Raw genomic sequence first — 24,777 nt, 5'->3', positions numbered from 1 at the left:
CTTTGTATTTGTCGGGGCCTGCTCCTGTCCGGCCTGTCTGCGCTAGCTGCGGTACTGTCTGTCTGTCTGTCTGCTAAGCTGGCTCGGTGTCTGTCTCCCTGTCTCTTATAATTAATGGCCCTCGCCGCCAGACGGTCCTTAGGGAAACTGTGACCACGGTTACCTCCACATTGGCTCTCAGTGTGCATGTCACATAAGAGTGCAGGCCCGGGAGCGCGCACACCTCTGATGCAGACATGAATCCATGTAGGATTTAAGTGACAGAGGTTCCCATTGATAAAAATAACAACCACTACTGAGTCATATTATTACCCTCCTACACAGCAAAATCTCCAGTGTTAAATTAACACTGGAGAGTGTCTATATGGGTCCACACCTCTGAGTGTTAAATGCAACACTGTTGAGTGTTAAATTAACACTTTTGACAGTGTTATATGTTTAAAAGTAACCTAGTCAGTTTTGAAGATTAACAATGGCTAACACTGAGCAGTGCTGATTTTCTAACACTGGAAAATAACTCAAAATGTTAGAAATATTCTAGTGTTATAAAATCAGCACTGCTCAGTGTTAGCCACTGTTAATCTTCAAAACTGACTAGGTTACTTTTAAACATATAACACTGTCAAAAGTGTTAATTTAACACTCAACAGTGTTGCATTTAACACTCAGAGGTGTGGACCCATATATACACTCTCTAGTGTTAATTTAACACTGGAGATTTTGCTGTGTAGGACCTGGCGTCCACATATGTGGACATCACATTTTGGGTTATTTAGACCAAAATACTCAATTTTGCTCTACAGGGGCCTGATATCCACTTACGAGGACATTATACTGTTACTGTTCTATCGAAATTTCAAACGAATATCCTCATGTGGCTCTCGTTTTTCTTAGAAACAAAAATCAGGTAAAAAAATGAAAATCTGGTAATTCTTTGTTTTTACAATCATCGGGTCCCAATCAGCCCAAATATCAAAGAGAAATTAAAAATGCATGCCGTGGAAGAGTTCGGGTCTTAGGAGGATAATGATTTCTTTTTTTCTTTTTCTTTTTTAAGGTTAGATATCTCTGTAGATGTAGTCCACAGACTGATGTTGTATTGAATTATCAAAAAAAGAAAAAGTGAGCAGCCCACTTGAGCCACTCTATCATTATATTTCGTTCATTTTGGAGACAATAATGTGAAAATCAGTAGAAGTAAGTGATGATATAAAGAAAAATTCTAGTCTCCTCCAGAGTATTTACAGGCAATTTATCTTTCTTTGGTGACCCCTATGAGAAAATATGAATGATTCATGTTCATGCACCGCTTATATTAGTGTTAAACAGTGTAAAAAGCTTCTGCTGTGAGTTTCTTTGTGCATTACAACGCTTATTTTGTCAGCTAATGATGTAGTTGTGCCAGCAGCCTCATTTTTTATTTGTATTACTGTCATGATATTGATTATTGTCTTATCTTAACTCATAAGAATGTCTCCCTATAAGCAGACAGGTGCGGTGGCTTGTGTGCTACAGCAATAAAGCCACTAGGTGTCTCTCAAAGACATGTTAAAAAAGAATACCAGTGCTACGTAATTAGATGCTGAACGAGTTTACAATATCTTTTTAATCAGTTGATTGGACACATCTATATAAGGTCCTACAGTTGACAGTGCACGTCAGAGCTCAATCTGAACCATGACGTCCAAAGAATTGTCTGTGGATCTTCAAGACAGGATTGTATTGAGGCAAAGATTTGGGGAAGGGTAGATCTGCAGCAGGAGGTCCCAGTGAGCACTGTGGCCTCTATCATCTGTAAATGGAAGAAGTTGGGAACCACCAAGACTCTTGCCTGGCCAATTTCTTCTTGTCTGTAATTGTCTGTACAACCAAATTCCCCCCTGTGGGACAATTAAATGATTATTCTATTCTATCTGTTCTAATGAAGCTCGTTAATGACAGTTCTCTGCTTTGTTGCAACCTCTGCTAGCGAAAGTCCACACCTGTACGGCTTACATTTTATAACAATGACAGTGCTGCACATGCTGCAAATATTTCATTTTTCTAGTTCAACATCTGCAGGCATTCACTGTTCCAGTGTCTTGAATGATACAAAGTTGAAAAATAGAAACATCAAATTTCATTTGCTTCACATTGCCTTGTGTTGCTCACATCACTTCCTGTTATCTAGATTGCATTATACCTTAGATTGTAAAGTGAGCGCAGTACTCAGTGTTAAGGGGAAGATATTTGTTTTTATTGTTGTTAGGGGCCCAATTGAGCACCGTCCTGACACCTTTACATTCATACCACTCTCCAAAAAGAAGGAAAATGGGACAATGGTGGTCTGACTGGATCTCGTAAATACCTACATGTCCTTACTCAAATAAAGGTAAAGAGACAGTGAGTGCTACTATGGTTCAGGGATTATGCTTGACTACTCTAACAACCTCATTCTGATCCTCTTGCCTTGTTGTTGAGACTTACGTTAAAAAAGTGAGTTTTGGATGCACCATTTTACTCTTAAGAGTCTAGTGAATAAAGACCCCTTTATGATCCATCCATCCATCCATCCATCCATCCTAACCACTTTTCCAGGGCGCTAAAAATTATCCTACCTGGCAGTGGATGAAAAGCAGGGTACACCCCAATGGGCCACCAGTCTATCACAAGGCTAACCCAATAGATAGACAACCATTCAGGCTCACATTCACACCTACAGCCAGTTTCAAACCACAAACCAGTGAAGGAAAAGTGTTTGCAGCCTGAGAGACACACTATCCATCCCGGCAACCAGCAGAAAACTCAGACTTATTAGAGGAGGTTTAAGGCCTCTGCTGCTCAGAACCTACTACATGCTGGATATCACTGAGGCCAGAATTTGTTTAAACCATGGGTCCAGAGAATAGTCGCAGTTATGGTAGCACCACATGGGCACGAGCATTATCACCCGTCTGATGGTTTTAAGACCCAAAACATCCTATGACTTTAGGAAACATTACTGATTGAAGAGTCCAGGATATTGTACATTCAAATTACTCATACTGTTAAGTCAGTTAATAAATAACAAAAGAGGTTTTTTTTGTTATTTATTAACTCTTAGCTTCATGCCTAATTCTATGAAGTTACATTGTCATTAAAAAAAACAATAACATTTGAATATTTCAGGAGCTAATTGGTGTTTCTTGAATGGATGTGGCAGGTCTTTGAAATTTTGAACCTTTATTATAATGAAAAAAATGGATGTCATCAGCTCTCGTAAGTTCACATTTCTTAGAGGTGTCTATTAAAGCATGAAAATTACAGTAAGACCTCAATACAGGATGCTTCCTCCAAATTTTTAGATTTTTCATCAGAGATGCCAGGAGAAAAATTGCAAAAATGTTCCCTTGACAAAAGTTCTGTGATTATTTGCTTTTCTGTGTGCAACTTTGTGCACCGCATCTTTGTGCCGAAATCCAACCCAATCCATTTCTATACTGAATATTCTGAAGGTCGTGTTTTTAATTGTAAAAAAGGCTTGGGGAAGAAAAGAAGAAAAAACCCCAAGGTCTTCTTTCTCATGTCTGTGCATGGAAATGTTGGCAGAAATAAAACAAAATTACTTTGTGTAAAGCTGAAGACCTGTGTTTGAGAGCAAATAACGCACATATATTTGTATTCCTTAAGACAAAAAGAAAAATTAAATATAGAGGTAAATACCTCGCCCTTCTGAGCTTGCTGCATATGTTGTTTGTTTTGTCCCCAGTATCACTGACTGAATGGTTCACGTTGATAGTTTTTGTGATGGGAAAATACAGTAGTATGCATGTGTGTTTCTTTTTTTTTTTTTTTTTTTTTTTTTCTTTTTTTTGGCCTGTCCCGTTTGGCTCTTTTGCCATCAGAATTGTTGTCTAAAGGCAAAGAAAGATGCCCAACGGATTTACTTTACCAAACTGACCATCCCAGCCTTGCCGTAATGGTCCATTTGATTCACCTTTTATTGTTTATTTTATTTTCACTTACTGAATACGGGACAGACTTGACTGGGGGAAAGAAGGGGAGAAAGAAAGAGGGAAAGAGAAACAGCTGAGAAGAGGGACGGGGGAGAAGGGCAAAAGACAAAAACCAACAGAACGGGCAGAGAAAAAAAAATGCATATATCAATCACCTGGATCACCTGCTGAGAAAGAAAAAAGAAAGCAAGCAGAAGAGAACAAGAGTAATAGAATAAACAACATCACAATGATATATGGGAATATGACAGTAAATACTAAATATTAAACATTATTGTGCAGCACATAAGATCAACAGAACACAGTGTGCTTTGAGGTAGGAGCCAAAAAGGGTGTAGTTTGTGGGTGTGATCACCCGTGTGTACACCTGTGAGCATGGACGCGCTTGTTTTTTGTTTTTTAAAAGGTTCCTTCATGTAATAATCTGCTAGAGGGTGTGGGGGGGCCACAGCCCCGTCCTCCAGGGCGTGAAGCAGGTGTGGAGGAGATCAAAACTCCAGACATCCAGAGGCCCCCAGAACACAAGAGACCAAGGAAGACCAACAGAGGGGCAGCCGCGCCACTGTCCCGGAAAGAGCTGAGGAGAGTCCCAGATGAGGGCTCACTCAGCAGCCGCGGAGCAGAAGCCAGGGGGAGTTGCAGTGACGCGCCCGTGAGCTCCGCCGGCAGCCAGCTGCGCCTGAGTGACCGAGCCCCAGGCCGAGAGGCCGGGGGCACCCCACCTCCGAAGTGGCCCGAGCGAGCCCCAGGCTCCAGGCCCCGATAAGCGGCCGCCAAGGAGTGAGCCGGTGTGTACCTGGACGCCCATCCCCGGACACAAAGAACCACCAACGCACCGATGTCTGAGGGGGTCCGCCACTGGCAGGGGAAGTGGTGGTAGGGGGAGATAGGCCTCCAAACCTTGGCGGGCCTGAGATGTCCCCAGAGAGGTGGCGCCTGACACCCAACCTGACATATAGACACAGACATACAGGCACACACAGATACAAACATCCATTCCCACCCTCATGCTCTCATATGCATCCACACTCAACCAACGTGGAGACAGACATAAAGAGACGTTGTACACACGATCACACTCCCCAAGCGTACTCTACAAACCGGGTCTAGGTGTCCCCGCCCCTGGAGGGGGGAACTGCACCCAGACCCAGGTGGTGTTTCCCTTTTCCCTGCGGTGGGGGGAGGCAGACCGCCCTGACTCCGCAGCAGCAGGAAGGCTCCACACTCCAGACCGCAGTCGGACGGCCAACTCCTCCTCCTAGTCCTAGCCCCCCTGCTCCAGCAGGTCGCAGAGAATGGGGGTGAGAGAAGACTCCAAACCTCCCTCCACCCGCTCATTGTAGTGTTGATGCATGTGTGTTCTAAGGTGCATTTAAAACCCAGGAGGGCATGGAGCTACCTGCCAGAGAGCAGCAGGTAAGCGCATAGTCCCTCCTGCTAGCCCTCAATGTCTACGTGTATTTAAAATTGAGAGGTGGGCAACGATGCCAGGGGTGGGGTGTACACCCTGATGGTACTTTGGACTCCATGTATCGTGCCCACCCCCAAGATCCTATATGTATGTGTAATGAGAGTGTGAGTAATGTGAATGTCTAAGTTGTGGGATAAAATTGAGGCAGAGGCAGCCAGAAGGGGACAGAGGGGGGGGGGGGGGGGGTAGCCTCCTCTGCACCCTGGTGACATACCCCTACTCCAAGGCCCTGCATGTGTGGGTGGTTGTGGTGGAGCGGGAAGAGGGAGGCAGCTGGAGATGGGGAGGGAAGGAAGGGAGGGGCAAGTGACCCCTCCCTGGGGCCAGCTCCCCCGCTGACCCCAGTAGGCACCCCCATGTGTGTTTCAACAAAAAAACCAAACCTCTGTTATAAGTTCACTGGCCCAACAAAGTCAGGTAAAGCTAAGCTTGCTGAAAGCTGCAGTCATGTTTCTGAATGACAAAAACAAACGTATGGAAAGCGTTGGACATGTGGGACACACATGGTGTAGGACAGCTAGAGAGGAAACGCTTTATGTGACGCTGACATGTTTTAAATTGTGCAGGGACATGATGTAAACTCTAACCCTAAACCTTGTATCTTCAGAGTTACCTAATCAATTTCCCTGCCCCACTCCCCCCACTTTTGCCCTTCCTCCCATCTCAGGATCAGCTGACCTCTCTGAGTGCAGTGAATCTGTTGGGATTAGCCTCCAATCGGCAGTCTGATCGCACACAACTCACGCACTCACAGATGGCTTTAGTCTGCAAACACTAAGAAGCTAACGGGTAAGGAATGACACTTCTGTGGCTTTTTTAGTAATTTCTAATGATACATAGTTGTTAGTTAAAGCATTAAAGTTTTGGGGGAAATACAGAAAAGAAGAGCACATGTAAAGGAAACTGAGCCAGCCATCTGTGTCAGATGATCTCCTGATCCCTCCACTGCAACAGCTTCAGTCTAAGTGCAGTTAATGCTCGTCTACAGTCAGTGTTACAATACCTTTGCTACTATTTTAAAGCAAAGGAACCACCATATATTACACCTGGGTTTATTAGATAATTGCTTTGTTTCATTTGATAATGTTTTAAATATCGGATAGTATATATTATTGTAAAGAAGAAGAAAAAGAAGAAGAAGAAGAAGAAGAAGAAGAAGAAGAAGAAGAAGAAGAAGAAGAAGAAGAAGAAGGGTTTTTTTGGTATTCTATGTCATTTCTAGCACTTTTAGTTGTGCTGATATATTCCCTGACAAAAGTCGATGAGGCCTTTCTGATATTTTTGTACACTTTCAGCATGTTTTCTCAGTAAAACCGCTTACTTTGTGAAGTATCTATTCATAGAGCACAGTAGGCAAAAGCCCAGTAGACAGGATTACTGGTCTGAGTGCACAGTTGGAGTGAAACAAGCATTCCCAGCTTGTCACCATTCCAGCGCTGCCTGTGTGTGGTTCTGTCTTGTGTTAGTCTTTCTTATACATCACACAAACATGTTAGTCTGTACAGTTGTTGATATTTGTACGTTTTGTGTGTTTGCCGCTTAATCAATGTGCTTATTTGTTTTCGTCCTGTTGTATGAAACCAGTGTTTATAGTATCCTTGTCACGATGGCCTCCATGGATGAAGAGCTGACCTGCTCTGTGTGCCGAGACACCTTCAGCCAATCCCAGCCCCTGCCCTGTGGTCACAGCTTCTGTCCTGCCTGTGTCCGGGAGGCCTGGAGCAGCCAGGGTGAAGGAAAAGGTCGCTTCACCTGTCCCCAGTGTCAGGAGGAGCACGGCGAAGTGCTGTGCGACTGCTGCCCTCCCGAGGCAGAGAAAGGACAACCGCCATTGGCAGTTAAGACCTGCCTTAGGTGTGAAGTGTCGCTGTGTGCCGAACATCTCCGGCCTCATCTTGAGAGACCGGTGTTTAGCACCCACCTTTTGGTGGATCCGCTGGGCGATCTGTCCCAGCGAAGGTGCCCGGCGCACACAGAGCTGTTCCGCTACTACTGTGCTGATGAGAGAGTGTACGTGTGTGGCGACTGTCTGCTGGAAGGAGGCCACGCTCAGCACAAAGTGAAAGCACTGAGGCACGTGGAGGATGATCTGAAGGTGTGCTGGATGGATAATCAATTAATGTATGTTTTTATGTTAACGTGTGGTTGCTGTAATACCTACTGGGTGATTTTTGCAGGTCATCCTTCAGACACTGCTTATAAAAGCAGAGGAAAAACTGAAAGATGGAGAGCGAATCCTCAAAGAGCGTGAGAACATCGATTCCACCATGGTAGTGAGTACACATATTTATCTGTGCAAAGGAAATCTAATGACTCATAAAGCTGTTCGTACCAAAATCACAAGTCATGTGGTTTGATTGTGTCTCAATCACTGATCTGCCAGCAATCCAGTATTCTGTCCTCATTGGTTCCAGGATTCTCTGAGGCAGGACGATGCCCAGGTGGAGCAGCTGGGCTCAGACCTGCAGGTCCAGGTCAACAAGCTGGTGGTGGCACTGAGAGACATCACCAAGAAGGAGAGGCAGCAGGTCATGGATCGTGTGCATGAAGACTGCTCCAAAGTGAGGGACCACATGCACCACACCCTAAGAATCCAGCACTATCTGGCCTTACTGCTGTCAGAGACAGACCCTTTCCTGCTCATCTGGGTGAGTGTAGCATTAAGTTTTTCCAGAACTAGGTCATGCAAACGAAACTAAATTATAGCTTAAGACAGGATGCACCAGTTTCCAGTAACGATCCAGTCCAATCTCTGATTGGGAGATTAACTGTTGTACGACTGCAGAATATCATTTTTAGCCAAGGAAATCCACCACTGTAGTCCTGACTGGAATATGCTGCAATACCCTACACATATACACAGTGGCCAGAGAGTGAAGCTTTACAGCAGATCACACATTTAGCATGGCTACATATTAGGGCGATTTGAAAATGCAAAAATATAGAAATGTAGGAATTTATAGAAAAAAAATCTACCTGAGCACATTCACATTCACACAGACAGCTGCTTTTCATTCTGTTGGTGCATTTTTCTCAGCTGTCCTTGACTTTTCTTTTCGCAGGCCTTTCAGTCAGATGACACAAAGTAAGTCCAGAACAAACCAGTCAGACTGAATTAGGACTCGTCCTGAGCTGTGTTATGTTGACGTGTGTTTGGGTTGTCATGTTAGGGAGTGTTATTACAGTGGAAGCTCGAGAGAAAAGAGAGACAGAGAAACAATGAAAAACACAAAATAATAAAGGCGTTATTTCATTTGTGCTTTTGATTTGTAGGTTATTAGCTGAGCTGAACAGTCCACTTTACATCCCTGATCCCATCAGCGCAGACAGGAAGCACATTCTGGAGGACATGGAGCGCAAGTACCGCGAGTTCATCACTGCTACCCTCCGCTGTCTCAGTGACCTCAAGAGGGAACTCTGTGAGTGGAATGAATGTGTGACACTTACCTGCCCCGCTAATGATTTTAACGGAATAGCTAGACATTTTGGGGAATGAAGCTTGTTAGCTTTCTTGTTGAACCTCAGAACTTAACCCACATGTCAGAGGTGCTCTGTTAGACTGAGATCTGGTGACTGTAGAGGCCATTTGAATTCCAGTGTAATGTTCAAGAAACCAGTTTGAGATGATCTGAGTTCTGAGTGACATGGTACATCATCCTGCTGTAAGCAGACATCATAAATTACATGGCATTTAAATAATGCTCAGTTGGTCTTAAGGTGAGGCTCCAGAGTGCAGTCATTTACATATTCAATTTAGAAGTGAAAGGTCAGCTAGATAGATAGATAGATAGATAGATAGATAGATAGATAGATAGATAGATAGATAGATAGATAGATAGATAGATAGATAGATAGATAGATAGATAGATAGATAGATAGATAGATAGATAGATAGATAGATAGATAGATAGATAGATAGATAGATAGATAGATAGGACCAATGGCACCTTTGGTATGATGGACTGTAAGCAGTCTTCTATGTATGTAACTATGTAACACCTCTGTAGTCAACGACCTGATTTTTCTTGACATTGTTTGGAGTTCATGTTTGATAAAACCTAAAGAATGTGTTTGTGGGTTTTCATTAACACGTAGATGTCATTAGCAAATATTTCTCAGTTGGTTTCTATGGTTCACTGGAGGACACACTTGCCAACACTCAGAGACTGACAGCTTGAGCAAACAAAACAAAAGCTTTAATAAGATGCTGCTGGTAACTTACAAGAGTCTACGCAAATTCAAAAGCAGCAGACATCAAAATCCCAAATAAGGACACAAAATCTAAGCTGGCACTAAAAACAGGAAGACAAACATAGTGATCAACAAAGGCGGGGAACAGAGGAGCACAGACAAATACAAAGGTAGAGACATGAAGCTGAATACACCAGCAATCTGTTTAACAAACTCTGAGTCTAACGCTGACCTCTAATCCCAAGAAGAGAAACTCAGTTTTGAGTCCAGAATAGCAAATCAGAGTCAGTTCAACTCTAAATATGTTTGCCTTGAGCTAAATAAAGAAAGCATCATCAATGGAGTTAAAACCATGATGAACCATCTATGAATGTGTTGAATAAATAGGAGATGATGTTTATGTTAAAAAGCACGAGTTTAATGACCTGAATTATGCATATACATGTTTGTAACGTTTAAGTTTAAATATATTTATTCAGATGTAACGCAGTGGGGACAAAATGAAGGTGACAGCAATTGAGGATGTAGGTGTGGCTCAAAAGCATATATTTATAAATCTCTGTTTTGCATTTTAAAAGTTCTGTTTTGCTCCATAGAAATGGGCGAACAAGTTTAAGTACTACGAGGAAAGTAACTAAGATTTATCTCTCTCCTTGCAGTAACCAGTCCCTTGAGTCTGGACACAAACACAGCTCATCCTCTGTTGAGCATCTCGGATGACCTGCGCTCAGTTACACGAGTTAAAAACCGCCTGCCTTGCGCTGCTCATCCCGAACGTTTCGACCACTGGCCGCAGGTCCTCACCGTCCAGACCTTCTCCTCTGGGACTCACTACTGGGAGCTGGAAGCCGAGGGATTCTGGGATGTGGGCATCTGCTACCGAAGTATTGGACGGAAGGGCAAAGAAGGCAATGCATTTGGGAACAACAAGGTACAAGTGTGCCGCAGAGCCAGAGTGGTTAATCACACTCGTTCCAGTGTTAGATTTTGTGTTTTCTTTGCTAACTAATAGAATGAGCAGGAGCCTCTGTTTGATGCCTGTCCCTGACATCTCTCAGTCTGTTTGGCATCAGTGAAAAAGATTTTTTCCTTCGAACATCTCATCATTCATTCAGTCAGAGTGAAACAGTAAATTTGGCCTTGAAAAAAAGTGAACCTTCTTTCTATTTTCCTCTGGTGCACTAAAGCAGTTCAACAATTGTATTCCAGTTCTATTCTTTCCTAGTCTATTCTTTTGTGTACATTTAATTTTATGTTTAGGTTTTTTACTAAAATCACTGCCCTGATTTAACCGTCAATGATCGAAGCACATTTTGCAGAAGGATGAGAACATTTACAGTGATACCTTCCTTGTCAACCACATGCAATTTAAGATATAGCCAATACTTCCTTGGAACGCTGCAGTGATTTTTGCTCAACTTAAAATATATATCAGTTACTAAAATTATCGCCAGATCAATTTCCCCCACATCAGTAATTGTTTGATAGTAAAGTTTCAGCTGAAATGAAAACATCTTCCTTGATTAAACCCCTTGTAGGTTTCATGGAGCTTGACACAGCAGCACGATAAAAAGCTAGCCGCCTGGCACAACCGCAGGAAGACCCGCCTCACATACCAAATGACTGGGAACCGCGTTGCTGTAGCCGTGGACTACAGCTCAGGCACCATCACCTACTCAGAGGTGGGACCGTCTAACAACCTGATCCACCTCCACACTTTCTCCACCACCTTTACTCAGCCGGTGTGCCTGGGCTTTGGACTCTACAAAGCTGAGCTCAACAGTCGGATCACTATTGTTAAAGTCTGATGTGATGAAGAGGACAGCTAGGAGGATGATGATGATGAACTCTGTGCTGTTTTGGCCATTCCAAAATAAAGTGCTGTTGTTTTTTCCCCGTCTGTGTAACTTACGCAAACCTCTGTTGGAGTCTTTGCCATGAGCTGCTGTTTCTCTGCTTCCTGCTCTAAAACAGAGCTTTAGCTCTTCCTCACCAAAGAGACAAAACTGTGTCTTCTAAAGCTGCGATCAGCTGGCATGTGAAAACATTTCCAGAAGACACCCAAAGGGAATTTGATACTTCCCTAAACACTAGATGGAAAGGCTCATTTTAAAGGGGACCAATTATGTTCATTTCCAGTGTTGGGCAAGTTACTTTGAAAAAGTAATTAATTATAGTTACTAGTTACTTCAAAAAAGTAACTGAGTTAGTAACTGAGTTAAAATATTCTAAAAGTAATTAGTTACTTTAGTTACATTGTTCAGCACCTTGATTCCACAGCAATTAGAAATAAGGATGGCCTTTGTTTATAAAGTAATGTAGTTATAGAAAAGCTGGAAATTTGTTTGGCTGATATTAATATGATAAACTTGAACTTTTTTCTCACTCCAGCCTTTCTTAAACATCTCTGAAGCTCTACCTCTGTTTTGGGATTTCCTGTCTGTATCTAGGAGTGTCTAGACATTAAGTGCATGATCAAAGAAAAGCACAAAAGCAGCATCTTTATGGATCAAACGGTGCTGCGGATCGAGGAATCCAGCTCTATTTACCACATGCATAAAGACCTGGAAATAAATCTCGCTGTCTTGAAGATGGCGAAGGATCTTTTGATTCTTGTGAGGAGATCAATGTTTTGTTTGGGAATTACAGGGGGGGAAGGGGAGAAAACTGCCACTCACTTGCTAACTTTGCTCTTTGAAGCTGCTCACACTTATTTATCTTTTATATTACTGTAAACGTGAGTGGGCGGATGCAGCATAAAGGGTGAGAACGAAGCAGATGGAAAGGAGGGAGAGAGAGAGAGAGAAGGGAAAGAACAGGGAGATAGACAGAGAGATCAGAGCAGTCTCTATCTTGGTTGTGATCAGCCATGCTGTGAATTAATGTGACAGAGGAGCGGGACAACAAGGATATTTCAGTCCTTCAGATATGGAATACACGATCCTTTGCATGGGAACAGGTGATCCTCTGTTTATTACTTTTATTATTCTCACAATCTCATAATTTTGTAGTCAGATCATGTTTAGTCACTGTTGATGAATAACACAATGAATTGTGTAATTCCTTGAATGAGGAAGCATGATGCATTTGTCTCTGAATAACTTTGTTGAAGCTTAGAAGGAAATGTTTTCACCCTGTTGCTGATTTTGCACAGATAAATGGATGATATTTAAAAAATGCTACACTTTGAAATGGCATTGGAGGCGTGGGGGGGGGGGGGGGGGGGGGGGGCTTTGCATTTTACTCATTTCAGTGAGCTGAACCAACAGAAAGTCTTTCGAACCTGCAGAGAAGATGAATGTGTGTACGTGCGGCTACAGCGTGTGTGAGTGTGCGCAACAAGAGGCACAAGTAGGAGAAACAGCGAGCGTGTGTGGCAGACAGATGGTCACTCAGTGGAGTTGTTCCCCATCTCTCTCTCTCTGATTCCCTTCTGGGTCCTACATCCTCCCCCTTGTCACCTCTCCAAAGTCTTACCTCATCTTTTTTTTCCCTCTCTTCCACACCTTTTCCGTCCTCGTCTTCATCCGTTAAGCCCGGACTTGGATCTTCACTCACCGTGCCGCCCCTTATCTTTTCTCTGTCTCTCCCTCTCTTCCCCTCCTCAGCTACATCTCTGCTTATTTTTTGCTGATGACATCAACTTGAAAATATCAAGTGATTTTTTTCTGAGTGTCATTCTGGACCCTGTTGACACAGCACAAAGGACACTGAAGAGATTTGGGGATTTGTCTGGGGGTCAAAAAGGGGGAAACTCGAAAGAAAAGACTGACAGATATGACCAGCAAACCAATCTGAGTCAAAACTGCCTGGAAAACATAGACTAAATTAAAAAAACAAACAGGTTTTCTTTCTCTTTCTGTTCTGATATAGAGTGTTTCTTTAGCCGTAGCATGTTTATTTATTTTGCAGATTGCCCAGAGTGACTATTGTCCTTAGAAATTAGAGATATTTGACTTAAAAAACAATAAAATCTCAGGTTCAGTCATGCACCTCGGGTCAGTCCACCCTGACATCCTGCTCCTCCTGGGCATGCTCCTGTTGTGGGGACCTTTGGGATCCAGGGGCCAGAATGACACAGAGCCCATCATCCTTGAGGGGAAATGTTTGGTAGTGTGTGACTCCACGCCTTCGTCCGAGCCCGCCGGAAACGCCCTGGGCATGTCGGTGCGCTCTGGCTCGGGTCGGGTGGCCTTCTCTGCCAGCCGCCAGACCAACCACGAGCCGACAGACATGAGCAACCGCACCATGATCATCTACTTTGATAATGTGAGTTATCAGATATCTATGTTTATTATGCCCATTTGTAGCATACTGTGGCAAATTGTGACAGGTTTATTTTTTACAGTACAGAATGGGCAAACACACAAAAGGCTCTGTGCTATCATTTTGTAGTCAGGTGTCTTCTCCCATTGGGTGTGATAATGAGCTGATTGCTAAACTTTTGAACTTGTAGTGAAGCCACATAATGAAAACATGGTTGGATTATGCTGCACAAGCTGCATGTCCATGGACATTTTAGAGGGAGGGAGGGATGTATTAAAATAGGTCTCAGTAGTTTGGAAGTAAGCAATCTGAACAGACGAAAAGAATGACCCATGTCGTGACTTTATCATCCCCCGTCTTTTTCCTGCTGTCTGTTCAGATTTTGGTTAACGTGGGCACTCATTTTGACCAAGAAAGTAGTGTGTTCCTGGCACCAAGGAGGGGGGTGTACAGCTTCAACTTCCATGTGGTGAAGGCCTACAATAGACAAACTATTCAGGTACGCCCACTCAACTCTGAGACTCATAGCTGTGGTTCCAGTGGATCACTCTCTTAATCTCGCTGGTTCCCATCTCTTAGGTTAGCCTGATGGTGAACGGCTGGCCAATGATTTCGGCATTCGCCGGGGACCAGGACGTGACCAGAGAAGCCGCCACCAATGCCGGCCTGGTGATTATGGAGAAGGGCGACAAGGCCTACCTCAGACTGGAGAGAGGCAACCTGATGGGAGGCTGGAAGTACTCCACATTCTCAGGCTTCCTGGTTTTCCCCTTGTGAGAAAGATAGAGGGTTGAAGCGCCGCAAAGTGAGAATGATTGAGAGAAAAAAGGGGAAGAGGTGGTGGGAGAAAAGAAAGGCTTCAATCTGTAACCTTATATAGTGCATGAAAAGATGGCTTTTATGCAAAAATGAGATGATTGTTCAAATGGACCAAAAAGAAAATGAGAGTAGATGGCAAACATAATTTCTCTGAGGAATTCATTTGCTCTGTTTTGTTTGGGTTTTTTTTAATGTCTAAATGCTTGTTATAGGAGATACTTTGTGGCAAAATTCTAAAGTAGCCATTTAAAACATGGGCTTCTGTGCTAGAGTACCTAAAAGCTTCTGTTCTTAAGTGTTTCAACACTGCTGTGCTCCACATGCCATCCTGTCTATGTTTAAAAAATCTCTTTATTCTAGTGTGCTGTATGACTGCTGTTCCTCTATATGCCTGTTAGTATAATATAACAAATGTTTATTTACAAAGAAATTTCTATCAAAGACCAAATAAAATAGTCTAAATCTGGCTCAGTATTTTACTTTGAGTATGCGAGTGAGATTGATTTCAGACAATATCTGATGAATCACCAAGACCGCGACTGTTTAATCTGCTTATACAAGGCAGTATTTCTCATCCCTTCCATTGTACCCTACCTAGTGCCATGGCAGCTGTTTGTAAATATAGATCCCACCAGCAGAGCTGGCATTGGCATGGACCGAAGGGACCAGCGTGGGACCCGGTATGAAGTGTGGTGTACGGTGGATGCTCCTTACAGGGCCGCAGACAGATGGAGGCTCTGTCAAACAGGCAGGTTCATCTCTGCAGGGCTGCCGTGGATAAAGTGTGGGGTGCTGTCACATGTAGTCACTTACGCTTCCGTGGTTCATGCCCACCATCTTCCTCTCTCTCTCTCTCTCTCTCTCTCTCTCTCTGACTTCCTTTGTCATTTTCATCCTTCTGTTACCAGAATTATACATTTATGAAATTAGGATGATAAGTAAAAAATTCATAAAAATGGAAAAAGCCTAGATATGAATTCACGCTGTCATATTAATGCTCCCAAGGAAGAATATCTTATTAAATTAACCTCAAGTCCTAGGCAGGAAATGATGGCCTTTCTAAATAAATCTCAGAAAACACAATGAAATCTTGCAGTGTTCGCACAAATGTTAAAATGTTTTTCTTTTTTATACTTTACACCTAAGTGCCACTGTACTGATTGGTTCACTCTTCAGCCACGTAGAGTGAGTAACCTCCGTTTTGCCCCGAGCCCCACAAGGACCTGCAAATACAACAAACTTCAAAGCCATTGGCAGTTTATTTACTTCAAGATTTGCTCCACTCAAATACAATTGTATCTGACAGGGTGTGGCATTCCTGTGATCTGACCTCAGAGGGCCCTATGTAGAAATCTAAGTATGAGATTATTTAAGATTAGTTTACACTTATATGGTCTAATTAATTTGTGATTAAGGAAACTGACCAAAAGAAAAAAGAAAACGAAAAAATGAATCTGGGGCAATAAGAGCCCTTTTCTGTCCCAGTGCCCTGAAAACTGCATACATAACAGACTGAAAGCTAGTAATTATATTTTAATATTAGGCCACTAGAGGGCACCAAAGCCTAATTAAAAAACTGAATCGCATATGAAAGCGCCAGACCATTACATTAATACCCAGAGGAAGCTAATATTAATGTTCCAGGTGTACCAGTAACCTTGGGAAATATATAATACGCCCTCGTCGTCTGGTTATATACATCTAGAAACTAATAGACCGATATGACAACAGGTCTTCATTCATTTAATGATGTAGGCTGATTTCTGGGCTATGGCCAGTGTAATAAACCGCTGAAAAAATTGATGGTGTGCCATTCAGAAACAGGTCTTTTGGCCGTGCAGTCCATGAACACTTCAGTTTATTAAAACAATATCTATTTTTTTCCAGCCAGCTCTAAAACTGCTGCGCTTCCTATTTCGAGCATCTACAACAGCGAGACAGCAATGTTGAAGATCACCGAGCCAAACGATCCCAACTAGGCCGCATTTAGTGTTACTTCAACCAAACTATGACTCTCATCCCGCCCGGTAGCGGCAGTACGTCTGATGGACAGCTAGTCGAGCCAATGAAATTGCCGTATGCTGCCGGCTTGGGAGGAGGCTAACCAATGATCGTTTCACGGCACCAGAGGGGCAAGCTTTCTGAGCTTTCTCTGGCAAGAATGTTAGTTCCTGCTCTCTCCTGGCCGTTTCCTGTAATCGTACAGTGTTGTGAGACTCAGAAAGCCATGTGTGTCGACGCAAAGGTAAATTTAGCACCCTGAAATTATTACTGTGAGAGTTGGGGCAGTAGATATGATGGTTATTTTCACGTATTTTTGCCGAAAATAGACGCAGGCCAGCCGAAACAGCAATGCGGCCTAACCTGTGTCTGAACGTTGACGGGCAATGGTTATTGTGGCACGTTGCTTTGGTTTGGTCCGGTTTGTTGACGATATCGAAGGAGTCCGGTGGACTGAATGGTTGATAGTAAATGACTGGAAAGCGAACTGACGGCGAAGAGGACACAGTTCATCGTGTTTTTGAGTCTAAATGTGTTTACGGTGCCACACACGCCTTTGTAACAGGCACATTTTTGTAGCGGTAGAAGCTAATGCTAGCCGACGGTTTTGAGAGAAAGACTGCAATACGACCTGAGAGGAAAGCATCCCGTCTTTCCAGCATCACTCACCTAATCGTATGACTTCACTGCTCGTTATTCTCATTCACTAAATGTTATCCGCGTACTTTCTCTTTATATGTTAACACTTTAGCCGACGAGCACTGTTTTTGTGTGTTTTCAAAGCTTTTAATTTCACTTTGAAAGCGTTTCTGGACGGTGTGGCCACAAGTTGGAGGATGAATTCAAAAACTATACTTTTAATGTTTCGTCTCTAGTTTACAAGCTGCTACATCCTTCTAGCATTATTTTATTTTTTATGCGGCCCATTAACTGTATTAACCGGATAATTTCCACCACAGCCACTAAGATAAATAAAAGCGTGTTTACATAAAGTGATCCTTGTTTTAGTAAACTTCATGTCCTTTTAACCCTTAAGACATTTCCACTGATTATGATCTTCATAGCCACCAGAAAACCATAATCAAAACTACAATGATTACCTTTCTCTGCTTCTCCCTTCCTTAACTTAAGCACTCTTGTACTAACCATTAGAGCTGTCACGTCACAGTTTGATGTACAGGTCTGAGCGACGTTATGCTGTGATAGTGCAGCATTTCTTTGAACAAAGTCAGTAAGAAAATTGTGTCTAACTGTTGTTTCCTTTCCCTTCACAGCTGATTATCTAAAAATTGAGAAGAACTGGACAACAACTATTTAGCTTCCATCTCGGAGTCTTTTTAACATTGTGCCCATCTCCCTGTGTGGAGTGGGCAAGATGGCAGATCCCATTATGGACCTCTTTGAGGACACACCCCTGTTTAACTTGGATGCCCTACAGGACGACTCCTTTTCTCAGGGTTCCTCGGACCCGGTTGAGGAAGCGTTCAAGCTTGCTCTGGGCCAGGTGGATCCAACACCAGAGTCTGAGCCTGCTCCTGAGCTCGCGTCTAACACGAGCCTCTGTATTCCTGTAGAAGCTCCAGCCGTTCCGGATCCAGCCCCTGTTCAAGTCCCCACACAGCAGCCAGTGCAAGTGGCAACTCCTCAGACCATTTCCATAGCTGTAGCGCCTCATGTGACCCCTGCCCCTACTGATACTGTGAATCAGATACAGGCCCAGACCACCATACCAATTGCCAGCAATGCCAGTGGGGCCACCAGTAGCACTGTCCTGTTGAGCTCGCCTCTGACTGTTTCTAGCTCTCCAGCTACAACCACCGCCACCACCCAGCAGCTCACACAGATAACCCACCAGCTTACTCCCCAGCAGTTAGCTGCCATTACACAACAGGCTGGTGGCAAAATCGTCATTCTCAAAGGTCCCCAGGGTCAAGCACAGGTGCTACAGACTTTATCAGGAGCCACGGGTCAGACTGGTGGAAAGGTCATCCGTGTAGTGTCTGGCACACCACTCAAACCTGGCATGTCCATCCTGCAGGGCGGAACAGTATTGAATCAGGCAGGCCCAGGACAAACACAAGTGAAGGTGGGTGGTGCAGGAGTGCAGAGGCTGCTGCAGTCTCCTAATGGACCAGTGAAACAGGTGTTGCTCACGTCCATGCCCCAGCAGGTGCAGCAGACACAAGGCCAGTCAGTTCAAGTGCAGATTCCAGCAACAGCACAGATAACTCAAACCCAGGCTGCCCAGATCCAGGTTCAGGCACAGGGCCAAGTGCAGCTCCAAAACCAAGCTGCTCAGATCCAGGTCCAGGCACAGGGCCAAGTGCAGCTCCAGCCAGCTATGCAGGCCCAGACGCAGGTAAGCAGACCACAAAGTGTCAGCAGGTGACATTTGTTATACCATCAGGATAACTGCTGATTTCATGTTTTTTAATTAGTTCAGTTATAAATGTCCTTCTGCATTTCTCATTCTAGGGTGGAGAAGCAAAACGCATCACCTTGGTTCTTCAGCAGCCATCCCAGGCTGGCTCTGCAACTCAAGCAGGTCAAGCTCTTGCAGCCCAACAGCAGGTCACCCAAGTACAGCAGGTTCAGACAGCACAAGGAGGCCAACCTCAGCAGACCCAGGCCCCAACTAAACTGGTTCTGGGGCAGCTCCCCGGGGGGAAACTGGTGCTCCAGGGGAGCCAGCTAGCAGCCCTGACCCAGGCACGAGCAGCAGGCCAGGCTGGAGGGCAGCCCAAAGTTCTCACAATTCAGCTACAGGTGCAACAACAGCCCAATCAGCAAGGTGGTGTAAAGGTGAGAAACGAGTGCTGTAGGAGTTGGAGGTCTCGGCTTGTTTAACAGTGTTAATAAGTTACATTGAGTTTTGATGGCATGTTTTTGTCAAAATCATTCAAATTGCTCTTAATTTCTGTTGTTTCAAGTAAGTGGGGCCTTGAAAGTCTTGTTGTTGTTGTTGTTGTTCCCTTGTCAATCATCTTGAATACCGGTCTGCTTTTAATTTCCACCATTCGCAAGTACTATAGTTCTGAAATCTGTGAAAGTTTGCTCCTCCTCAAAGGTGTCACTGTGTAACTAATATTTTAGTTCAACATGTGTACCAGAGTACACAGTGCTTCAGATGTACAAATGTAATATGAGGTGACATGGCAAAACACCTTGGCTTTGACAACGTCTTTTAGCCAGGACAGATCAGACCAGCTTAATCACCATCTTGGCTCCACTGACCGGTATCAGTTAGTATTCAGAGGTAGTTTCTCTGATCAGCTGAAGAGCATTGATTGTTTTGAAACGCACTTTGTGGTATGTGATGTGGAGGGACTGGCAAGCTTGGAGATAAAGGACGGTGCATTTTAAATATATTGACATTCTCTCCGTGTCTTTGTTACGTGATATTTAATGGCTTCAGGTTGAAAAACCAGCAAATTTAGGTCTTTTAATAGGAATGTTAAGTTTATTATTACTCCAAATAATCAGATTAGACACATGTGTGTCTAATCAATGTGTTCGTCTTTCTGTCAAGTTAATAACAATTTTACATGGTAATTGTGGGGTTTTTATGTTTGGTTTTTTTAAAACCAGTTTAAAGCAACATGACAACAAAATTTTGAAATACCTTTGCTGTGTGTGTGTGTGGGGGGGGCGCAGTGTGAACGATAACTACAGTAGCAACCCAACAGGCAAACCATGAAACAGGAAGGACTCATGCTAGTTTATTTCAAGCATTTGAACTTTCACAATAAGACAGTGCAAACTGTCTACTAGTAAACTGATAACATAAAGACATTGTTTATTCATTTTTATTTTTCAGGCGTGTGTGCGTGTATTTATGATGTAGCCCACTCAAAGTCAGTATGGGTGGGAACACCACCTAGTTTAAAGCAAATTTTGGAGTCAGAAGGAAGTCTCATCCATGTGCTACAGGCTGCTTTTACAAGTCGTATGCCATCCAGTTTTAAAAACTTGTTAATACAACTTATTCTCGGAAACTTGCATTTAAAAAAAAAAATAAAAAATTTCTTGTTAATTTTTAGGAAGTCCCTCAGACAAGGCTTGTTATGGGTTTTTTTTTTTTTTTTTTTTTTTTAAACTAATACTTTTTTCTTTTTTTTTTATCAATCTGATCAATCTGTAACTTGATGTGTCTCTTTCATGTGTGCAGTACCAGCTGGTTTCAGGAGCTGGGAATACCGGCAGCCCTCAGGTGTTGCAAATATCCCAAGGCCAAGGAGGGCAGCGAGTGGCAGTACCACTCAAAATGCTTCTGCAGCCACAGGTAGACCTCTAATCTGCAGATTTTATTTATTCTCTACATTAGAGTGGGGCTTTTAATGTGAACTGAGAGAAATTACAGGGAAGAATGTATTGTAATTTTGTAAAAATGTTATGTATTTTTAACCTTCTCTTTAACTCAGACAAGCGCAGCCTCGTCGGCTGGCGGCACCGTCTCTGTTGTGAAGGTCATCAACACTTCAGCAGCAGGACCGTCTTCTACAACTACCACTCCATCCCAGGCCATCCGCATTACCAAGGCGCCCGGAGAGCCTGCCTCTGTGCGGCGAGTGGAGATTCTCTGCAAGCAAGAGAAAGCTAACCGTATAGTGGCTGAGGCTATAGCTCGGGCCAAAGCTCGTGGTGAGAAGAACCTACCCAGAGTCCTTAACCAGGATGAGCTTCCAGCTACGCAGTCTTCCCCAGAAATGGGGGGTACTGTGACGGTGGTGTCTAGTGCTAAGAAGAAAACCAGCGGTGGAGGAAGTAAGAAGAAAAGCCCTGTATCTGGAGGAACGGCACCCAAAACCGCAGGAGGGCCTGACAAAAAGGGAAAAGTCAAGGCACCGGGAGGAACAACTATAGTGGCAGGAGGCACAGTAATACCCAGTGCTGCGAACAAGAGCAAAAGCAAAGCTAAGGCGAAGTAAGCAAATGAAGATGTCTCATTTAAATGCACAGCTTATTTCTGTACATTTAGAAATGCAGCTTTGAAGAAAACCATATTTAACCCCCACCCCACCCCCCCCCCCCCCACTCTACAGTACTATCACTCTAGTTGGAGCAAAGAAAAGAAAGAGAAACGCGTCCTCAGACCACTCTGACGGGGAGTTGAGTCCTGCGTCACCTGCTGCGCTGGAGGATGACATGATTACGGTACAAGCACATGCATGCTCATAAAATCATACAAGTAGACGCAACAAATAGTGTTGAGCCATCCTTTCTTTTCTTTTTTTGCCCCACTGTGAACACTTCATAATTGTACTGTTTGTTGGTAGCAATTGTTGACAGTACATTGCCCTGATTTGATGTCTTTGTGATAATAATTGCGACATAAAATAAACAGAAGATTAAGAGTATGTGGAGTACTTCCACAGTAAAGACTTGTCCTAATAAAACCACCTGGTAGTTGCAGATGAGTAGCCTCCCTTCCTGTCTCAGGTGGTTGACACACATCCAGTTATGTGCTGGGACGTCCCAGTTATGAACCGATTTGGAAAAAGGGGGCATATAAGTCAAGATACCACAGAAATATAATGAATTCTAAATAAAAACTGTCTAATAACACTCAGCTCCTGCTGCACAGAATACACACGTTTAAATTGCGCCCCTCTCTCCTCAGAAGAGACGCTCCAATCGTGTGGTGAAGAGAAAGAAGTACACTGAGGATCTAGATATCAAGATAACGGATGATGAGGACGAGCAGGAAGACGTAGATGTTACTACAACCGCGGCAGCTGTGGCTTCCATCAGCAGTGGGGCACCAGTGCAGCTCAAACAGGAAGTGGAGCTGGATGGTGATGGATTGCCCAGTATGCAGTTCTTTGTGGTGAGTGTGGAACAATATCATTTCTTCTTATTGTCACGATGAGACGGATGCTGGTTGTGTGTATTTGGGGGTGTTTGTTTTTATTCACATTTATGTGTGGCTATTTGTGATGTTTGTAGTGTGAGTTTTTGACACGTGTTTATTTTACAGGAAAACCCAAGTGAAGAAGATGCTGCCATTGTAGACAAAATTCTCTCCATGAGATTAACCAAGAAGGAAGTACGTTCACTTAATTAATTATAATTACTAAATTACTTAATATAGTTTAAGTTGTTGCGGGCGTAATGGCTTCAAATTTGCTCTTTTGTTTTTAAGGTGTTTCCAGGCCAGTATACAAATATAGAAGAATTCTTTGTGAAATACAAAAACTAGTAAGTTGCAGTGTCTCTCTGAGCATCTTTGACTCTGGCACGTGACACACTTTTTTTTTTTTTTTTTTTTTTTTTTTTTATTGTTTGAGGGGATGGGTGAGTGAGTAAAAATGAGTACAACTGCACACTCTTGTTTTCAGTTCATACTTGCACTGCGAGTGGGCCACTTTGGAGCAGCTGGAGAAAGACAAGAGGATCCATCAAAAGATTAAGAGGTTCAAGACCAAGCAAGCTCAGATGAGGCACTTGTTCCAGGAGGTGAGCGGGAAGCACACGCTGAAACCTGTCAGCTTGGGTGTATCTCAGTTAGATGCACTTATCCTTATGCTGTCTGTGGCTAATGCTATTGTTTTCTTTAGGACGAGGAGCCTTTTAATCCAGACTACGTGGAGGTGGACAGGATCCTGGATGTGTCCCACAGTGTGGACAAGGACAACGGCGAGGTGAGAGATGAGGCATTAACCTTTGGCTATGTGGCCTAATTTTGGACATGGTTCTTTTGACCTCCCTTTGCAAAATTGCAAATTGCTTGTGTTAATTCCCATTCTCTCTCGTCCTGTCAGCCTGTTATCTACTACTTGGTGAAGTGGTGCTCTCTGCCATATGAAGATGCTACTTGGGAGCTGAAGGAGGATGTGGACGAAGGCAAGGTTGAAGAATTCAGCAAGATCCAAAACAGACAACCTCGCCTTAAGAGAGCGGTGAGCAGTCATGTAAAAGATATAGTAATGTATCTGTGTGTATTTATGTTGTGACGTCTGATAGTACAACCCTATATTCTTTTCAACACAACATTACAGTGATGACCAAAGCCACTGATGTGAAATTGTCAGGCCATAAGTCCAGAAATACTATTGGTGACTGTAAATTTGGAAGAGCACGTGATTGTGAAGACGCTGGCTTGGATGAAGATGTGTATCCAGCATCCGTGTTTTAGAATCCCAAACTACAGTTAAATTAAACAATGGTGGGAGGAAGCTGTAACTTTAAGTTTGTCCCTGTGTTTCTCTGTTAAATGTTTAACGTAAACAGTTTAGAGAGACACTTTGTGTGTAACAGAATCAAACTGACACAACCCCCAGTGCACAAATCAAACATGTTCAGTGCAGGTTACCATTCACTGTGAACCAAACTTTAGAAAATCCCCAGTTGTTCCAACAGGACTAATCTGCTCTGCATCAAGATGCAGAAATGCTTCTTTGAGTTTCTTTCTTTCTTTCTTTTTTTTTACTTTTGTCTCCTTCCTTCCTTCAAAACTTGGCTTAATGGAAAAAATGAGAACTTACGTAAGGGAACAACGATGTTTCTTGTGAGTTTTTCATCTATTTTTTCTCTTCTATTTAGGCACGGCCTCCTGCTAGTTCTTGGAAAAAGTTGGAGGAGACCAGAGAGTACAAGAATGGTAACACACTCAGAGAGTACCAGCTGGAAGGAGTCAACTGGCTGCTCTTTAACTGGTACAACAGGTATTTATCCCACACACTCTCTTGCTTAACACCATGGTCAGAAACATATTTTAACCTTCAAACTAGTTTCAGACAGTGTGAACATACCACCGCACTTTGCACTCAAATGATGTTTCTTTATTTTAGGCAGAACTGTATCCTGGCAGATGAGATGGGTCTGGGGAAGACCATCCAGTCTATTGCACTCCTATCTGAGGTTTATGCTGCTGGTGTCCAGGGCCCCTTTCTGGTCATTGCTCCCCTCTCCACCATCACCAACTGGGAGCGGGAGTTCTCTACGTGGACCAACATGAATGCCATCGTCTATCACGGCAGCCTGGCCAGCCGACAGATGATACAGCAGTATGAGATGTACTGCAAAGATGAGAAGGTAAAGTTATTGGTTATGATC

The 24,777-nt window shown here is 43.4% G+C and overlaps 3 protein-coding genes across 4 annotated transcripts in view; all 3 read left to right on the top strand.

The window, feature by feature from the left end:
- Positions 1 to 6,977: 6,977 nt before the first annotated feature.
- Positions 6,978 to 13,307, top strand: trim110 (tripartite motif containing 110). Its single transcript, XM_085439135.1, has 8 exons — positions 6,978 to 7,540; positions 7,623 to 7,718; positions 7,860 to 8,093; positions 8,508 to 8,530; positions 8,719 to 8,864; positions 10,296 to 10,567; positions 11,175 to 12,595; positions 13,245 to 13,307. Exons 1-7 carry the CDS (start codon positions 6,992 to 6,994, stop codon positions 11,442 to 11,444), a joined length of 1,590 nt encoding a protein of 529 aa, XP_085295261.1. The 5' UTR covers positions 6,978 to 6,991; the 3' UTR covers positions 11,445 to 12,595; positions 13,245 to 13,307.
- cbln12 (cerebellin 12) lies at positions 12,602 to 15,188 on the top strand. Its single transcript, XM_085439134.1, has 3 exons — positions 12,602 to 13,905; positions 14,282 to 14,401; positions 14,482 to 15,188. The coding sequence occupies exons 1-3, from the start codon at positions 13,624 to 13,626 to the stop codon at positions 14,677 to 14,679; spliced, it is 600 nt and encodes a 199-aa protein (XP_085295260.1). The 5' UTR covers positions 12,602 to 13,623; the 3' UTR covers positions 14,680 to 15,188.
- A 1,675-nt stretch (positions 15,189 to 16,863) lies between these two features.
- Positions 16,864 to 24,777, top strand: part of chd8 (chromodomain helicase DNA binding protein 8) — an 18,499-nt gene continuing 10,585 nt past the window's right edge. The window contains exons 1-14 of one of the 2 annotated variants that reach the window (XM_085439901.1): positions 16,864 to 16,966; positions 17,997 to 19,081; positions 19,198 to 19,524; positions 20,891 to 21,004; positions 21,144 to 21,646; positions 21,765 to 21,876; positions 22,346 to 22,549; positions 22,700 to 22,768; positions 22,865 to 22,920; positions 23,061 to 23,178; positions 23,280 to 23,363; positions 23,484 to 23,621; positions 24,265 to 24,386; positions 24,513 to 24,756. In XM_085439901.1, coding sequence (XP_085296027.1) covers positions 18,098 to 19,081; positions 19,198 to 19,524; positions 20,891 to 21,004; positions 21,144 to 21,646; positions 21,765 to 21,876; positions 22,346 to 22,549; positions 22,700 to 22,768; positions 22,865 to 22,920; positions 23,061 to 23,178; positions 23,280 to 23,363; positions 23,484 to 23,621; positions 24,265 to 24,386; positions 24,513 to 24,756 — 3,075 coding nt within the window. In that variant the 5' untranslated portion in view covers positions 16,864 to 16,966; positions 17,997 to 18,097. Of the gene's footprint in view, positions 16,967 to 17,996; positions 19,082 to 19,197; positions 19,525 to 20,890; positions 21,005 to 21,143; positions 21,647 to 21,764; positions 21,877 to 22,342; positions 22,550 to 22,699; positions 22,769 to 22,864; positions 22,921 to 23,060; positions 23,179 to 23,279; positions 23,364 to 23,483; positions 23,622 to 24,264; positions 24,387 to 24,512; positions 24,757 to 24,777 lie in introns of both variants that reach the window. The other variant, XM_085439900.1, reaches the window with a different exon arrangement.

The sequence above is a fragment of the Copadichromis virginalis genome, linkage group LG18 (assembly GCF_057382275.1).
Source record: "Copadichromis virginalis isolate Kocher_CV1m ecotype Utaka linkage group LG18, C_Virginalis_male_GT1.1, whole genome shotgun sequence".
Lineage (NCBI taxonomy): Eukaryota > Metazoa > Chordata > Actinopteri > Cichliformes > Cichlidae > Copadichromis > Copadichromis virginalis.
The sequence above is the reverse complement of the archived record's forward strand: the minus strand, read 5'-3'. Positions and strand labels throughout refer to the sequence as shown.

Bases quoted from the DNA above. Each gene is read 5' to 3' on its own strand.
- cbln12 (XM_085439134.1), top strand. From the start codon at position 13,624: ATGCACCTCGGGTCAGTCCACCCTGACATCCTGCTCCTCCTGGGCATG. The intron at 13,906-14,281 runs GTGAGTTATCAG...CTGTCTGTTCAG, and splicing joins TGATCATCTACTTTGATAAT to ATTTTGGTTAACGTGGGCAC. The intron at 14,402-14,481 runs GTACGCCCACTC...CCCATCTCTTAG, and splicing joins ACAATAGACAAACTATTCAG to GTTAGCCTGATGGTGAACGG.
- trim110 (XM_085439135.1), top strand. From the start codon at position 6,992: ATGTGCTTATTTGTTTTCGTCCTGTTGTATGAAACCAGTGTTTATAGT. The intron at 8,531-8,718 runs GTAAGTCCAGAA...TTTGATTTGTAG, and splicing joins TTTCAGTCAGATGACACAAA to GTTATTAGCTGAGCTGAACA. The intron at 8,865-10,295 runs GTGAGTGGAATG...CTCTCCTTGCAG, and splicing joins TGACCTCAAGAGGGAACTCT to TAACCAGTCCCTTGAGTCTG.